Below are 17,022 nucleotides of genomic sequence, written 5' to 3'. Positions count from 1 at the left end.
CGACGTAATTCAGCCTCTGAAAGTAATACTCGCCCTCGACGTCGTCCCCGTCCAGCACGAGGGCGGTGCGCGACGACGCGGCGACGGCGGGCCCTTTGCGCTGCGTCTGGCCGAGCAGGATGGGCTTGAGGCCGCTGTCGAAGTTGAGCAGGCACCGCACCGCCGCGCCCGAGGCGGCGAGGAGGAAGCCGATGCCGACGCCCGCGAACAGGATCTGCTCGTCCCGCAGCACCGTGGCCGAGCGGATCCCGGTCCCGCAGATGACGACCATGCGCGAGATGAGCCAGGCGGTGGCGGAGAGGTAGATGATCTGTGAGTAGTGTTGGTGGGGGCGGGCGAGTTGGGGGGAGGGGGAGGGAGAGAGCTTACGATGGTCAGGGCCATGCCGAGGCGGGCCTCCTTGCGGGTGGAGTAGACGGCGGCGGCGATGGTGAGCAGCGAGAGGGGGATGACGGCGAGGGTGAGGGCGAACTCGGGCTGCGTGTAGTGGACGTTGACGAAGGCGTAGATGACGACGAAGGCGAAGACGAAGTAGAAGGCGAGCTTGATGAGGACCAGGTACACCTGGTAGGCGAAGTAGCGCCCGCGGATCTCCAGGTCCGCGCTGATGTCCTTGTACAGCGCCCACGAGAACTCGCGGTGCAGCTTGATCGCCAGCACCGCCATGCCCACCGTGCTCGAGCACGCCGCGATGATGCTGATGATGAGCAGCGGCTGCGTCTGCGCCCAGAACGGCCGGTCCTTGGTGAAGGGCTCGTCCGGGTAGCTGGCGTGCCCGGACGAGACGCGCGAGGCGGCGTGCTGGAGCTGGCCGTACTGCATGGTGGTGGCGATGGCGAGGCAGATGTTGGCGATGCATTGGGCGAACAGCTGGATGTTGTTCTTGATCCGGAAGGCGTCGAGGGTCAGGATGGCCTGGTAGGCGATGCCGGCGATGATGACGGCGATGGAGATGGGGTAGGTGTAGGCAAGAGGCACCTGGTATGCCCACGGATGTACCCAGTCAAGATAGTTTAGGAGAACTGCGCTGTCGGCGCGTCAGCATTGCAGGCGATGGATTCGGCCTTCACACTCACAGTTGCAGGGCGATGATGACAATGGCTTGGGTCGTCGTGACGCCAAAGTAACTCCATTCTAATTTTGTGCGTGGCCTGAGCATCTTGAGGATTGATGGGTCCTCGAGTCTTCACTCTGCGCGCGATGGGTTTAAAGAATGTGAAATAAATACGAGTATGCTCGCTTAGGCAGGACAGTGCGCCATCCTTCACCTCTGCATGCAGCAAGTGGTCCTTGATTAGGGGCGGAGGAATCCTCCGTAGGTAGACCCCTCGCCATGGGAAGTGCCGATTCGCTGCCCTACAGACCATGCTCCACCCTTCTCCCCGTAGACGGTAGGCTCGATTGGTTATTGCGCTCAAAAAGGAGGACCATAGAGCCTCGGCCCTATTGTGGTCAAACGGCTGCGCTTACAATAGATTTTGACTCTGCGCCAGCGTTACTTTTTGGGCGAACCCATCACTCACCGACAACCGCTTCACCTCTCATGCACAGCGGAGTTTCAGGTCGGCGGCGGCTCAGATTATGTGGAGCAGGTCATCGGAGAAGCGCTCCCAACCACCAGATTGCTCTTGGCAGTGGCGGAGTCGGCATACGCAGCTCGGCGATGCCGAAAACACCCCGTCAAGTATCCGACAAACTAGACAGATCTGAACGCTTTGGCTTTTATGTGATCGCGGCCGGATGCTCACTTCGGTGCAGGGTGGCCGGGGTCGTTTCAACCCAACTATCGGCGTCAGCTTCTTTGCGCGGCGACGGGGACGTGCTTCTCCCTGGGATTCTAGACCACTGCACGGTCGTGATTCAGACGTCGATCCGATTTCTACATTAAGGACAAGACCCTTTCTGGGACGCTACAACCTCTATCTCTCACAACGCAAATTAGGTGCATCGCCACGGAACTATATTTGGACACACAATACATGCCACGAGCCGTGGATGCCAGTAGGCACAATCAACCGTAGAAAACAGACACCAACGTCTAGTCTAGGGACAACCCCCAAATGCCGACAGTATGGAAACATGAACTCAAGGCGACTCAAAGACCCAACTCCAAAACCTTGCCAACCTCACCGATACCATCCGATGCCACGAGAACCAAGCCTGATGACCAGTATCCCCGGCCAACCTCACGCGCGGAACTCAACCCCTCTCCGCGTCCGATCGCCGCCATACCCACCGCAAGACTCCTCCTCCGCAGCCTCGCTCTCCTCCTCAATCTCAACCAACTCCTTCTTCACGCTCGCCAAAAACCCCGCATTCGCCTGCGCCTGCGACGCATCCCACACCATAACCCCGCCGAAACTCTCCCCGAAACCCTTCACGTACTCCAGCACGGGCGCCAAGTTCGCCGGCGGTAGATACCCGCTCCCCGCCGCCGTCGCGCTCGCGGGAACACCGACGAAAACCTTCACGCCGCTATCCACGGCCTCCGTCCTTGCCCACGTATCCCACGCGCCGTAATTGAAGTTCCACTGGTCCGTCGCGTTCGGCACGAACGCCTGCACGCCGCAGTAGTTGTTGTAGAACTGGACGAAGACGGCGTCGATGGCGACGGCGTCGGGGCCGGACAGGAACGCGTTATCCGCCGCGTCGGGGTACGGGCATTGCGGCGCCGCGGTGAGCAGCCGCCGCCGGTTGTCGGTGGCGGAGGCGGCGGACATGAGGGACCGCAGGCGGGCGGCGAAGGGCGAGATGTTGGACACGGTGGTCTCGAAGTCGAAGTCGAAACCGTCGAGTTGGGCGGTGCCGAAGGGGCGGAGGACGGGGGCGGTGGTGCTGGTGGTGGTGGGGGTGGTGAGGTTGGTGGTGTTGGGGGGTGGGCCGAACATGGACCAGATGCGGTCGGCGGCGGCGGTGGCGGCGGTGCTGTTGGCGAAGCCGCCTTCGGTGTAGGTGGCGCCGCCGATGGAGAGGAGGATGGTTTTGTTGTACTGGGTTTGGCAGAGGGGGATGTCGGTGCTGGGTGTGGGGGGAGAGAGGGGTTAGCTTGGTTGGTTGGAAGATGGAGTGAGTGGGTTGGTGCGAGGAGGGAAGGAGGGGTGTGGTGGAGATGGTGGGAAGGTGAGTGAGGGACTTACGCCAGCTCTGGACAGTTGAGCAGCTGGGTGCCGTCGAAGGTGGTGCACTTGTCGCCCTGGTTGGCGAAGTTGAGCTGGGGATGCCCGGTGGAGTCGGAGATTGCCGTCATGAAAGCCAGAGGGATGATCTGCGCGCCAGGTGAGTAACTCTACACGCATGCGTGCGGAGCTCTTACGTCGATGTTGCTGTCTGAGAGCCTGTGTCAGCACCATACACACGGTTGGGGTAGGTGAGCATACTGGCGCAGTAGTACGAAAGTCTCTGCTGAGTGAGGTTGCCGCTTGCCTGGCCATAGGAGTTCTGACCTGTGTATCGTTAGCGACAAACATGTCGAGTAAAGGTGAGGTCGGACCAACCCCAGTATGCTGCCATGTTGGAGCTGGAAGTCTTGTCAAACCCGGCCTGAACACCATGCAAGGCCGCAAGCCCTGCCGCAAGCGAAGCGAGAGCAGTCGTGGAAGGCATGCTGGAATGCTAGTGTCGAGTCTCGCAACTTGATTGCTAGGTGTACGGAAGACTACAAGGAGGACTTTATATCAGCACGTCAGCAGGGCAAGGGAGTCGTGATTGCGCCACCGACAGCCATGACAAAGACACATGCATAGTTATCGTCATGACTGCCTCGTGGCCTGGTCCATTTGTAGCGCTCAGCAGATGACAGTCGTTCCAGGCAACGTTGGCGGCCGTGATTTGAACAAGTTGCGTAACCTGTGCAGCCCAACGGCACGAGAGCGGCCCGGGGACGTAGGACGAGCGGTCGAAGCGGCACCTGGTGCCGAGCTGGGGGGCGACGGCCGTGTTTCAAGCCGGTGTCTCTGTGGAAGAAGCATGATGTGATCTCGTGAGGAGGGGGGTGGTCGTAGGCACCGGCGGAAAAGCGCAATAATGGCAGGGAGAGGCAAGCGTCAGGCGCAGAAGGAAAATGACGTCGAGGTTTGCTTCTCCCCAGGACCCGAGTGTGTGGTTATGCTCCGCCACCGGGGCGTCTTTGGAAGGGTCTTGGGCAGGCAGGGGTGTGGCGTCTGTCGGTCACTCCCGATCAAGTTGGAATAATTGCCCGATTGGGGGGTGGAATTGGAACTGTGGCTGGTGCAGTGGACATGATTACGTGTGAAAATTGAGACGAGAGAAGAAAGCTTGCTTGGGAGTAATGTGCGACACAAGTTAGTCCTGGGCTGTCAAGCGCCATATTGGTTGCACGCACATTGTGGCCTCGCGGGCGTTAACCAGGGAGAGGTTGGTTTTTCGAGTCCATGTGCAAGACAGTTCGCAGGGACGACCAGGAGATAAAGGAGCTTTCGAATAAGACCACATTACAGGGACTCAGGAAGGCTCAACGATAGGTGAAGCAAGGAAGCAGGGAACTGGACAGGTGCGAGGCTTTGCATCTTCTTCAGAGCCGTATACAGCTTGAAAGTGTTGGAAAGAGGCGGAATAGATAAGGCGCATGTTGCTTTTTCGGCAGACGCGACCGGGGAGGTTACACAGCCAGGATGGCATCCGCCAGTGTACGTACAGAACAACCACCTACCAGGGCCGTCGGCACATGTTACGGTCGACACGCGTTGATGAGGAGCCAGTGGGGTGGGATTGGCAGCATCCATGCTGACGTCTGAGCGCTAGCGAGTGATTGACCGGGATGCGCTGATACCTTCCTCTTTTCCCCTCCACGCCGTGACGTCCATGCCGATTGCACTGGTCAACTGACAATAAAGAACATGGCTTGCGTGTGGCTGGCTACGCTGTAAGGTACCAGCACGTAACAAGTCGCACGGCGCTGCGGCTCAAAAGCGCTTCGAGAACATGGGATAGTCTCCCTTACGTTTCCCATCTGCCGAAGTCTAGGCACTTGCTGCATTAACTGTCTTGCATTGCAAGTATAACGATTGGCCGGGGTCCGGTGGAGATTGCAAGACACTGTGGTTGCATTCTTGTCAGCCGGGCGGCGTTGCCCACACCACCACTCGTCCTGATGCTCCTCGATTCCACCAGCAAAAGGCCTGTGTTGGGCAGACTCGGACAAAGATAACGGCCATTTCGGGATCCAAGGCCGACTGCTGCGGCAACTGAACACCTTCTTCCCACGAAGCTCGGGTGATGACTGGCGCTGATGACCAAGATACTAGGACGGATGAGATCCCAACAGAACGAGTGCATTCCAGATGCAGTAGGCATGTAGAGGTCCAAGTGGTAGGTTGACATGTGATAGAATCAGCCCTCAGCCTCACCCTGCCAAGACGCCATTCAACAGACCATGCGTCTAGAACTGTGGCGCAAAGAATCCATTACCTATATACACACCCCAGATCCGAACTCCCATGGTGCCCAGCAACGCCATAACCCAAGAAAAGAAACCGTGGCGCCGGGTATCTCGATGAGGCCCACACAAAAACGCCTTCTCAGAAAATGCCTATCTCAACTCCGGAGTAGGGACGGCCGCAATGTCGCGGTCGATGACTTCGGCCGCCGTTTCCTCGGCGGCCGGACGGCCATCCCAGAGACGGACCCACCAGGAAGGCGGGTCGAGAGGGCGCTGGCCGTTGTTCATGGGCGGGTACACGTCATTGAAAAAATACCACACTGCTGCGGCGTTAGCACGAGAGCAGAGACGATCACTGGAGCAGACGTACCGTGTCCGACGACAATGCCGAGCATGTCGTCCTTGGGGACGGTCCCGTGCAGGACCATGCTGAAGAGGGCGAGCACCCACGGCAGGAAGGGCGCCTTGAAGACAACCAGGCCGAGGAAGCTCAGGCTGGTGTCGGGGTTCTTGCGGCTCCAGATGTAGACCAGGGTGCTGTTGAGCGCGGAGCCGAGGAAGCCCATGGAGAACATGGGAGCGACGACGAGCAGCACGGCCGAGGCGTAGGCGAGGAGCCATGAGAAGTGGGCGGGCGACCGGCCGAAGCCCTCCTCGAGGAGGCGCGAGTAGCGCTGGAGGAAGAAGACGTGGAAGAGGAGATCAAGGCTCAGCGGGCCAAAGTAGAAGAAGGTTGACACTGCGCGCCACCACTGCTTGGCTGTTAGCATGGCCATGAGAGCGCGCGACGCGGCGGAAGCGCACCTGGTTCTTGTAGATGACGGCGCGGTAGCTGTAGAACAGCTGGAAGGGCGAGACAACGTGGCACTGGACCAGCACGCTGAGCACGACGGTGACGGTGGTCCACCAGCGCGTGCACACGGGCAGCTCGTAGAACCATTGCTCGAGCGGCAGCTGGCCGACCATGCCATCACCACCTCCGAGCACGGCGGCCATGGTCGTTGGGAGCTGGGAGCGCTTAGGCGGAGCGAATGCGGCGGGGCGAATGCGGCGGCGGCGGGCGCTCACGGGTAGAGACGAATGGCGCGGAGCAATGGGCGATCGAATACGGGGAGCGCGGGCAGGAGGCGAACGAAAGACTGGCGGCGCAGGTAACAAAGGCGAGGTTGTTTCCAAGGGCAAACGTGGACTGTTGCGCGGGCTCGGGGCGGAGGGCGGAGCTGCGGGCGGCGATTAGATAATGGCCCGGCTCGCCGTGGCCCCTGCCGTTTTGCGTCAATGCCGGACTCGCGCCGACAACAACACGCGCCTGCTCGCCCAAGTCGCGTCCGCCCATCTCCAAACCTGACAATCGCAGCTTCGTCGCGTCCAGCCTCGTCGCGCCCAGCCTCGCCCAATCGCTCAGGCTCTCTCGCTCCGAATCGCCCATTCCAGCTTTGCCCGCCGCCGTGATCGCGACCTATGATCACGGCATAGCTCGCACATCGCGTCTCGCACCTACATCCGCCCGATAATCTCGGCACATCTCGTCGCATACAATGGCCGGAACAAAGCAGAAGATGCGCCCATCCAGGGGAGGGCGCCCGTCCACGGGAGGAAAGACGAGAGGACGGCCGTCGCTGGCGTCCCAAGCGACTCCAGCAAAAAGAGGTCCGAGGTCGTCGGGCGTCTCTGGTTAGTGCTTTGGAAGAAACGTGTCGCTGGCCTGGGCATGCCTAGGGTCCTGTTCGCTGACCGCCCGTTCGCGCAGCCGGCGACCCCACGCCGAGCAGGAAGAAGTACCGCCACAAGCCCGGCACCAATGCTCTCAAGGAGATTAGGCGCTACCAGCGCAGCACCGATCTGTTGCTGCTGAAGCTCCCTTTCGCTCGTCTGGTATGTGCTGCAGTCTCCAATCCCTTCTTCGGGCCATGTTCTGACGCGCGCCCAGGTCCGTGAGATCGCGCTCAATCTGGTGCCCGACGGCGAAGTGCTCCGCTGGCAGTCGCAGGCCATCCAGGCGCTGCAAGAAGCCGCCGAAGCCTTCCTGGTCCACTTGTTCGAAGACACCAACCTGTGCGCCATCCACGCCAAGCGCGTGACCATCATGCAGAAGGACATCCAGCTGGCCAGGCGGATTCGTGGCGCCTGGGGCGGCCTGGGCTGAGTGCTCGGGTGCGAGGTAAAAATTGGATTCAATGGAAGCATAATGGAAGGTCCTGGCGTCTTCGGTTTCTGTGCGCCACGGCCTTGTTCGCCGTGGAATGCTTCTGGCTCACTCTTTTCTGGTGCATCTGGGGGGTTGGCCCGCGGGTTGTTGGTTAAAGGTGTCTGGCTGTCTGCAGGGGCGGTTTTTGTCTGAGCACAGGATATGAGCGCGAGCTGGAAAGAGCGCCTTTCTGAAGCCTTGGCGTTTTGTGGTACTGAAAGGTTAGTGGGAAGATATTTGCAATTCAATATGATCTCAGACCTTGGCTGCCATTCCCCGAAGAGGTGAATCCTAACTGATGACTATGGTGCAGCCTCAAAACCCGACACATCGACGCCACCTTCGACCACGGCCCCGGGGATCCGTCCCTCTCTGAACTCGGTCGCCATCTCCCCAAAGGTCATCCATTCCACTCCCTCGTGCTTGTTGATGTACTCGATAAGGCTGCAGCCACAATCAACACGACGGTCAAACTTCACACGTCAACCTCGCCACTTACCGTTCATGCATCAGGATGACCTGCGGCTTCCCACTAACCTGCGGGTGGATGGACATGGGGAAGATGAAGCTGTCGTACTCGCGGTAGGCAAAGTCGAACTGCTCGCGCCACAGCTTCTCCACCACGGCCGTATCGACGAAACCCTTGACGGACGGGACGAGGGCGGGAAGTCAGCCAACTCCCCTTCCCAATCAAAGAAAGGCACAACAACAAAAACGGCTTACCGACATGGTCGCCATCATCGGTTGCAGTGGCGGCCAATCATCCTATTCCACCACCGTCAGCCCATCCCCATCAGTCCCAGTCCGCCAAAAAGAAAAACGAAGAACAAAAAAAAGAGGAACAAAACCACCGCCTCCCCGCCCACCCCGCCCACCCCATCCACCCACTCACCAAATGCCAATTCGCCGGAATCTCCACCACGCCGCTCGGCCGGATGCGCGTCATCGGCCTCATCCAATGCCCCGCCTCTTCGGCGCGGTAGTCGGTCTCGACCCACTCGTGGCTGCCGTCGGGCGCCCAGTACGGCTGCAGGTCGTGGTGCATGAAGGAGTGGTCGTACTGGATGCCGAACTCCTGCAGCAGCGGGACGAGCTCGTCGCTGGTGCGCCAGGCGGGCGCCGTGTACCCCTTGGGCCGCGTGCCGCCGGCGAAGGCGGTGAGGACGTCGATGGAGCGGGCGAGGACGTCGTGCTGTTGTTGGGGGGTGAGGGCGGCGGGGTATCTGGGGGGTGTTTGTTTGTTAGGGGTGCTGCTCCATGATGCGGTGGTGGCTAGATGGATTGGTTACTCGTGGGTGTAGCCGTGCAGGCCGAGCTCGTGGCCGGCGTCGCGGATCTTGGCCATCTGCTCTGGAAACGACTCGACGGTGTGGGCGGGGCTGAACCACGTCGTCTTGATGCGGTACTTGTCCCACAGCCGCAGCAGGCGGTCGATGCCGACGGTGGCGCCGAAGATGCCGCGGGAGACGTTGGTCGGGTTCTGCTTGGTGCCGTCGCCGGTGTTGATCCTGGACGGTCACACGTCAATGTTGGGTCTGTGGTGGTGTGGTTTCCTTTGGATATTTACCAGTTGGCGACGGCGTCGACGTCGACTGCGGAGTCGGTCAGCTCACGACTGCTCGACTGGAACGGGCGGCGGCTGGCTTTACTTCCATATCCAACGAGCACGCGCTTCTTGCTCGTTCTGCGGCCCAGGGCTAGCTGTTGCACCGACACGTAGAAGTCGGCCATGGTCTTCGTCCGTTCAGTTATTATGATAAGGGCGCGGGCGACGAACCCCGCCTTGCGGCGATAGCTCCTCTTCCCAACGAGGAATGCAGGCGGGGGTTTGCGTATGTACTAAGCAGCGTCGGAACACTAATTCGCCTGCGAGTTACATTACCGCATCCAACGTCGGCGACTGCCTGAGACGGCCGAGTTGGCGTAGGTGGGGTATGGCCGGCTCCCTGTTTCTTCTGCCGCCGCCACCCGTTCTTTTATGTAGTCACCTTCCACAACAGCAGATGGATTGCACATCATCGAGAGGCGATCGACCTGCGCCATTCATTCTCCGCTCTACACTGCACCTGAGAGAAGGCCAAACAAGTCCGTTCCCCGGCAGCCACGCCTCGTCCTGAACATCAAGGATATCTATTGCGAACACAAGACGCCGATAATCAATCCTCCTATTCCATTCGGCTTAGCCACCCTTCACTTCGCGGCTCCAGAAGCTTAAGAGGACTGCCTGAACGTTGTCATCTGCGAGAGCGTTGGGCGCCGACTCTAATCATTTCCGGGTCAGACAGCAGCGTCCGTCAAGATGCTCCAAGTGCACTGCTCAGGCACACCCCACGAGGCAAGTCTCCCCCAACCCAACAACACCGGCAGCACTAACTCAACCCAGATCGGGCGCACTCACGGCACGGTCGCGCGCACGCAGGTCTCAGGCAGCATCGCCTTCTACGCGCAGCTCTTCCAGGAGACGGCCAAGCTGGACTGGGCGCGGGTGCGGTCGACGGCGCTCGAGTTCGAGCCGGTGATCCGACGCAAATGGCCGGCCTACCTCGACGAGATGCGCGGCGTGGCCGAGGGCGCGGGCGTCGAGCTGGCCGACGTGCTCGCGCTCAACGTGCGCACCGAGATCGCCTTCGGCCTGTTCACCGACGGCTGCACCATGCTGGGCTGGCAGTCGCCCGGGACGTCCGTCATCGCGCAGAACTGGGATGTGAGTAGTGCGCTCTCCACCAAACACGCACGTCGGTGCTGACGAGACGCAGTGGCGGCCGGAGCAGCGCGCCAACATCATCGCACTCAGCATCGCGGCGCGCGACTCCCTCCCGGCCATCCGCATGGTCACCGAGGCCGGCATCATCGGCAAGATGGGCGTCAACAGCGCGGGCGTCGGCTGCACGCTCAACGCCATCCGCGCCGCCGGCATGGATCCCACGCGCATGCCGTGCCACCTGGCGCTGCGCTGTGTGCTCGAGGCTTGGTCGCGCGACGCGGCGGTCATGGCGCTCGACCGGCACGGCGTCGCGTCGTCGTGCACCATCAGCGTGGCCGACGCCGACGCGGGCGCCGTGTGCCTGGAGTGGAGCGCGGCCGACGTGCAGAAGCTGTTCCCCGACGACCGCGGCCGCTCCTACCACACCAACCACTACCTCGTCGACCATGCCGGTGTCAGGGACTCGCTCTACCTGCCCGACAGCGTCCCGCGCGTCAAGCGCATCAGGCAGCTGAGCGAGGCGCTGGGCGACGACGAGCCGGCGGTGCCGCGCGACGTGCGAAGGCTGTTCGAGGACGAGCAGGGCTTCCCGACGAGCGTCAACCGCAAGGCGCTCGAGCCGCGGGCGTCGGAGACGCTGTTCAACATCATCTGCGACCTCAGGGCCAGGAAGGCCTATGTCACCGAGGGCCGGCCGACCGAGGCAGCGGGTGCTTTTACCATGGAGTTTTGATGTGATTGTTCAGCAGGAGAATAAATAAATGAAGCAACCGTCTCGGCCGATGGTGATTTGAGCATTACTAAAGCGCCAAGCAGATAACGCAAGTCCGGACCGGCTCGGGACCCCAACAGTCCGTCGGCAGCCCATGTCGGAGCCTGCTAGTAGAGCGCGGGGTATGGTCGCTTTGTCGTGTTAGCAACCGCTGTCGACCCCTCATCTTCTGCCTGTCAGCAAAAGCCATAAACAAGGAGTGCTGACCCAAACCGTTCGGCATTCGGCTTCATGCAAAGCCCGCGCTACTCATCCCCGGCGCCACTACCTTACAATTGATAATAACCTCCGCCCTCTGCCGAAACGACTACTCAACCTCCCAACGAAGCCGGTGAATTTACAAGCTCGCGCGCATTAATCACCCATAACGTGCCAGCCCCCCACGATGGTGCCATCTCACCCAATCTCCACGCCTTGCTCCGCCACCAAGACTAACCACCACCCAGACCAACGACGGCCCCCGCCTAGCCGACGAAGATGGCACCTTCCGGCGGCAGGCCTCCAAGTTCCGCAGCTTCATCCCGTCCGAGCAGTTCCCCGCCGAGGCCGGCCGCTACGTGCTGTACATCAACTACGGCTGCCCGTGGGCCCACCGCGCCAACATCGTGCGCACCCTCAAGGGGCTCGAGGACGTCATCGAGCTGGTCGAGGTCGACGACATGGACCGCCAAGCCGGGAAGGGCTGGTTCTTCTCCGGCCAGCACGGCGGGCCCGACAGAGATCCCGTGACCGGGAGCAAGGTGGGAATATTCCTTACCTTTCCACGCATCATCATCACCTGACCACCGGGGGCCATGGGTTGACTTGGGGAAAAAAAGTACCTCCGCGAAGTCTACCTCAAAGCCGACCCGCAGTACGAGGGCCGCGTCACCGTCCCGACGCTGTGGGACCGGCGCCACAACACCGTCGTCAACAACGAATCGTCCGAGATCATCCGCATGCTCTACACCGCCTTCGACCACCTCCTCCCGCCGCACCGGCGCGAGGCCAGCAAAGGGCCCGCCGGCCTGCTGCCCGACCACCTGCGCGAGCCCATCGACGCCATGAACGCCTGGGTCTACGACACGGTCAACAACGGCGTGTACAAGTGCGGCTTCGCGACGGCGCAGAAGGCGTACGACGCGTCCATCCTCCCGCTGTTCGAGAGTCTGGATCGCATCGAGGCGCACCTGGCCGAGGATGCGCACCAGCCGTATCTTTTCGGCGAGCACATCACCGAAGCTGATATTCGCTTGTTCCCGACGATTGCGCGCTTCGATACCGCGTACTACACGCTGTTCAAGTGTAATATCAAGATGATCAGGCACGATTACCCGCGGATTGATCGCTGGATGCGCGGCCTGTATTGGGATGAGAGCGAGAGGACGGGCGGGGGCGCGTTTAAGAAGACGACCAAGGTTGAGAAGGTGAGTGGATGGTCCAGGGGGAAGAGAGAGGGCGGAGAGAAGGAGATGTGCACTGGAAGTGATTTGGCTGACAAAGGGTTTCTTTTAGTGGAAGTCGGGGTACTCGAAAGTGGCGGGCAATGGCGTCGTGCCGGCGGGCCCGGAGCCGGCCATCCTACCGCTCTGAACTCCTGGGATGGTTGCTTGGAGGCATCTTGGCAAGTGCGGAGATTTTCCAATTGCCGGTGTAGGGAACTTTATTTTTTTCCCCTGGAGGCTTGACACGGGCAGCGCGTTGTCAAATTTTCTGAGCATTCCCAAGTTTGTGCAAGGTGAGCTTCATGCGTACTCTTTCTACATGCGTATCTACGGGACGGATATGTATATCTGTGGTGGCTCGAAATTTGAGTGGACGCACAGATGGGGGATTTTGATTACCCGCATCCATGGGGTGCAAAGCGTGCGAGACGGTTCCGAGGCCAATGAACCCTTGTTGCATTAACTATACAAATAAGCGTGTAACTCGGACCAGATCTATCTATGTCTATAACGGGAGATCTTCAGTGGTAACATTCAGGGGCACGGCTTTAGTACCTGTATAGACACACGTCATCTCTCAGAGCTGCACATACAGAATTCAGCAGATGCCATAAAACCATTTTAATTGGTTCTGCCTACTAACATCTACTGGCAAAGCTTTACTCCGATATGTACCGAAGATCCAGCTTCTGGATAACCTCCTCGTGGAACATCATAGGGAAGTCCGCCCGAGACGTCAAATTGTCAAACCGGCCACTCAGGCAAGCCAAGACCGCCTCGACATATCCATCTCCCATGTGGTGCGCCAGTCTCTGTTCCGCAAGCTGGACGAACCTTTTCCGGATCCCGGCCGGCGACGGTATCGCCCCGTCGCTCATCCTCTCCTTGGCTCTCTGGTATATGCTCGACACGGGCTCCCAGAGGCCGATCTCGAGCAGCACCACGCCAAGAGCGTAGATGTCGTGCAGTTTCGAGAAAGTAACCTTCGGCCGCCCCTGCCGATCGGGGTGCCTGTAGAGGTTGCGCCCGAGGTCGTTGTCGAAATCGTAGCTGGTCATGGCCGTCTCGGGCCGGGAGTACTCGAAGTTGACCAGGAACGGCGACGCGACCATGACGCTGCGGGAGGTGTGATGGTGGAAGAAGACGACGGATGCGCTGCGGATGCTCTTGTGCACCCAGCCGTCGGCGTGGAAGGCGCCGATGCTGCTCGACACTTGGCGGGCGACGGCGAAGCGCTGGGAGAGGCTGAGGCGGTCCTTGATGTCTTTCTGCCCGAGCAGGAAACGGAGCGAGATGGGTGCCGGGTCGTGGCTCCTGTCGACGTTTGGGGGGAAGTCGAAGATGAATGCGTACCGGTGCTGCTCTTGTTCCTCGATCACGCCCCGTAGTGGTAGTGTGAGCATGTCGTGAGAGCCTGCTGACTTGAGCAGTTTGGCGAGCTGTTGAACGGGCGCTTGGTGGAGTGCGATCTCCGAGGGTTCGGGGATGACGTCGGAAGCAGGAGGTAGGTAGCTCTTGTATTCCACGAGGACCGTTTCGGGTGAAGACTTTGCGTGGCCCTCGTATATCGTCCCGGTGATCAATGTGCCCGCGCTGTCCTCCGCCTCGAGGCGCAGACTCTCAAGCGTGTAGCTTGAGCCGTCGGCGGCCGGGTTATAAGACAGCTCCCGAAGACGCACGTGTCGTGAGATTCCCAGGCGTTGTGCGTTGTCATCGTGAGGTTTTGCGGACGTTCCCGGGACCGCAAAGGTTTCCGAGACGGCAGATGAGGCAAAGGCTTGGGCCTGGGCTGCGCAATACAGTGGAAGGATATCCTTCAATTTGCCATTCAGCTTCTGGAACCGTTGTAAAACGCCCTTGAATTTCCTTTTCTCTACCAATGCCCACTTCCACGAAATGTTGCAGTCATTGGACGTCTTGCTTCTTCCGATTCCAAGCCATCGCAAAGCCTTCTTGGTGAAAAATGTCGGTTCCGGTAGCGATGGCAGTGGTTCATCAATGTTGAACTCGATGACTTTCGTGTCCGATGTGTCCTCGTTGAGGAAGGGTGAATACTGGCGGTACTCGGCATCGTCCTCAGCAGCGATTCTCGCGTAGTCACTGCAGGTCAGTCTCATCCGTTCCAGAATGTCGAACACATATTGCAGCCAACGCTGGAGCGTTATCAGTCGTGAAATTATGCGACTGTAGCAGAACAGACCAACCTGATCGAGATCTGGATTGTGTACAATCCCATTTGCTCCCAAGTATATTCTTCCGAGCGACTGAAGGAATAGTAGTTCGTGCTCGAACTCGAGTTGTAGTGAACGGCGTTCTTGGGTATGATTCCTGGCCGAGAGGACGGTGCGGTGTCTTGGTCGGGTTCATGTCAGCCTGACGGTATCTCCAAGATACACCCGCCTTGCAGCAGTTGCTTACATAAATTTTGACACCAAGTACAGTTCTTTGAATGTTGTGTAGACGTTTACAACAAGACTGAGAGGGTCTGCCATGGTGACACCAAGATTGTTTCTGAGCGTAGCGGAAAGTGTGTCTGAGTGTAGCGGAAAGGTTGCAGTGGAAACTTGCAGCAGACTTGGAGCCAACGCATTCAGCCTTGCGCCAGCTTATGCGGTTCTCGAAAGCGGGGTCTGCGTGAGGGATCCGTTTGTGTGCCAATCAACATCAAAGGTTTCGGCTCGGCCTTGCAGCTGCGGCGTCATCACAGACTCCCCATACCCACCCAACAAAACACTGCAGCCTGGAGACCGATATCAGTGTGGCCACTTCACGCATCGAGAGCAGAATATTCTACTCATGGAGGGTAGCACCCCCCCTTTCGTCCCGTCTCTTTCTGCCCCACTGCGGCCTTCGCTTTTCCGCGCCCAGAATGGCACCATCGACACAAGAGCAGCCTCGACGATCCTCCGCAGCTTCTGCAGCCTCTCTCTCGTGAAACGTTCCAGAGATTTCTGGAGCCGCGATCTCACGCTTGACGCTTCATGCGCCACTGCGGCCTCTGGGAACCCGCTACTCATTCTCAAGGGCCTCCTCGATCTCCTAGTCACCAACGAGATCCGGGGTCCAACACTGGTCAGGTTGAAGACAGAATTTAACCACGTCCTGGGTCGCGGAGGCACTTTTGGAGTCTTTGGCCCTTTAGGTTCCTTCGACTCTTTACTGTGGAAGCTCTCAAACGCGCTCGACCGGTTTGAAGAATACCCGTCGGAGCATGTAAACCTTCGGCGAATACTCACCAAAAGCCGGGAAGACACCCACTTTCTTCGAGGCGTGGCTATCAAGAGAGCGTACATCTACCAAGGAAGGTCTCGACCAGCAAAATGTGACTTGTCCATGGAGATAAGCACTCGCGCCTTTGGGCAGCAGGTCACCTGTGCTTACCGGGAAATCGAAGCTCTGTGCCTGCCTGCTTTTCGGGACCACCCAAACATAGTCCAACTGCGAGGCTGGGGGCTTTGCCTAGACTCACTGGAAAGCGATCAACTGCAAGACCCGGTGGTTCCGCTTTTACTTCTCGAGCGAGCCCACTGCTCTGTTGCCGCGTACATCCAACAAGAAGCGAGCGAAAACCACATCGACTATGCCCAATGCGCATCCATCTGTGGAGATATCGGTGCTGCTCTGGAGACTATCCACGGCGCTGGTATAGTCCACGGAGATCTGAAACTAGACAATGTCCTCCTCTTTCCGCACACGGACTCCGATTGTCAAGTTCAATGGCGGGCAAAGGTCTGTGACTTTGGCTTGTCTGCCACTGAGAATCCTCCAGACGCCAAGCTAGAGCACTACCACGGCACACCCGGCTGGACACCCGTCAAATCCGGTACACGCTACCAGAGAACGCAGCTCCAACTTTGCGATGTCTACTCCTATGGCTTGATCGTCTGGTTCTTGTTTACTGGAAAATGGCGCTCGCCCTTGCCCCTGGACGATTCACCACGCCAGGACCCGCAAAGCCCTTTCAGCGAGGAGATGCTTTTCTCAACAGCAGAAAGTGAAATACAGTCCTGTTCCAGGATCACGCGTGAAAAGGACCGTATCCTGTCTGTCATTCGCGCCTCCATCCATCATGACATGCGCTTCTGGCAAGCACGACCCTGGATCTACTGGGACACCAGAAAATACCCGACAGTGGGAAAAGTTGCGCCCAAACCAGCGTTCCTGATGAAATGCACCGCAGCCGTTCAACGCACAAAAGTCAGAGCCAGAAATCACCTCCCGGACTGGCAGCAGCTAAGGTTCATCGTGTTTGAGATCTTGAAAGTAATTACCTGGATCGGCGTTCTTTTCACCCAATGGTAGGTTTCCTGAATAGCCATGAAAAACAGACAAAGGTCTCTAACTCTCATATCTATCTTCTACAGGCTGATCAGCTGCGGATGGGCCCTTCGCAACACCTGTGCGTCCATTACGTACACAATGACTCACAGGCCCTTCCGGGGACTGATACGTGAGGAGAACAGCTACGAAAGAAGTCTTGAAAATGAAGCTGCGTGGCTCAGTGGAATCTTGAACCGAGCGATCAACCCTAAGAGC

General features: G+C 59.1%; 8 protein-coding genes across 8 annotated transcripts; 3 read left to right on the top strand and 5 right to left on the bottom strand.

Moving 5' to 3' along the window:
- Positions 1-9: 9 nt before the first annotated feature.
- On the bottom strand, positions 10-1,133 carry SLS55_003856 (uncharacterized protein; the record flags this gene model as incomplete). Its single annotated transcript, XM_066775320.1, has 2 exons — positions 10-1,027; positions 1,129-1,133. 2 exons carry the CDS (start codon positions 1,131-1,133, stop codon positions 10-12), a joined length of 1,023 nt encoding a protein of 340 aa, XP_066635439.1.
- Positions 1,134-2,186: 1,053 nt separating this feature from the next.
- On the bottom strand, positions 2,187-3,247 carry CHT2_1 (Chitinase 2; the record flags this gene model as incomplete). Its single annotated transcript, XM_066775319.1, has 2 exons — positions 2,187-3,018; positions 3,138-3,247. The coding sequence occupies 2 exons, from the start codon at positions 3,245-3,247 to the stop codon at positions 2,187-2,189; spliced, it is 942 nt and encodes a 313-aa protein (XP_066635438.1).
- A 2,435-nt stretch (positions 3,248-5,682) lies between these two features.
- SLS55_003854 (uncharacterized protein) lies at positions 5,683-6,394 on the bottom strand (the record flags this gene model as incomplete). Its single annotated transcript, XM_066775318.1, has 2 exons — positions 5,683-6,150; positions 6,386-6,394. 2 exons carry the CDS (start codon positions 6,392-6,394, stop codon positions 5,683-5,685), a joined length of 477 nt encoding a protein of 158 aa, XP_066635437.1.
- Positions 6,395-7,109: 715 nt separating this feature from the next.
- On the top strand, positions 7,110-7,544 carry CSE4 (centromeric DNA-binding histone H3-like protein cse4; the record flags this gene model as incomplete). The annotated part of the gene is made up of 2 exons (XM_066775317.1): positions 7,110-7,118; positions 7,329-7,544. 2 exons carry the CDS (start codon positions 7,110-7,112, stop codon positions 7,542-7,544), a joined length of 225 nt encoding a protein of 74 aa, XP_066635436.1.
- A 1,327-nt stretch (positions 7,545-8,871) lies between these two features.
- On the bottom strand, positions 8,872-9,241 carry SLS55_003852 (uncharacterized protein; the record flags this gene model as incomplete). Its single annotated transcript, XM_066775316.1, has 2 exons — positions 8,872-9,066; positions 9,236-9,241. 2 exons carry the CDS (start codon positions 9,239-9,241, stop codon positions 8,872-8,874), a joined length of 201 nt encoding a protein of 66 aa, XP_066635435.1.
- Positions 9,242-10,137: 896 nt separating this feature from the next.
- On the top strand, positions 10,138-11,023 carry SLS55_003851 (uncharacterized protein; the record flags this gene model as incomplete). Its single annotated transcript, XM_066775315.1, has 3 exons — positions 10,138-10,146; positions 10,282-10,290; positions 10,343-11,023. The coding sequence occupies 3 exons, from the start codon at positions 10,138-10,140 to the stop codon at positions 11,021-11,023; spliced, it is 699 nt and encodes a 232-aa protein (XP_066635434.1).
- Positions 11,024-11,856: 833 nt separating this feature from the next.
- Positions 11,857-12,729, top strand: SLS55_003850 (uncharacterized protein; the record flags this gene model as incomplete). The annotated part of the gene is made up of 2 exons (XM_066775314.1): positions 11,857-11,860; positions 11,894-12,729. 2 exons carry the CDS (start codon positions 11,857-11,859, stop codon positions 12,727-12,729), a joined length of 840 nt encoding a protein of 279 aa, XP_066635433.1.
- Positions 12,730-13,145: 416 nt separating this feature from the next.
- On the bottom strand, positions 13,146-14,722 carry SLS55_003849 (uncharacterized protein; the record flags this gene model as incomplete). Its single annotated transcript, XM_066775313.1, has 2 exons — positions 13,146-14,586; positions 14,715-14,722. The coding sequence occupies 2 exons, from the start codon at positions 14,720-14,722 to the stop codon at positions 13,146-13,148; spliced, it is 1,449 nt and encodes a 482-aa protein (XP_066635432.1).
- Between the last annotated feature and the right edge of the window lie 2,300 nt (positions 14,723-17,022).

This window comes from Diplodia seriata (genome assembly GCF_021436955.1).
Source record: "Diplodia seriata strain FDS-637 chromosome Unknown scaffold_3, whole genome shotgun sequence".
Lineage (NCBI taxonomy): Eukaryota > Fungi > Ascomycota > Dothideomycetes > Botryosphaeriales > Botryosphaeriaceae > Diplodia > Diplodia seriata.
The sequence above is the reverse complement of the archived record's forward strand: the minus strand, read 5'-3'. Positions and strand labels throughout refer to the sequence as shown.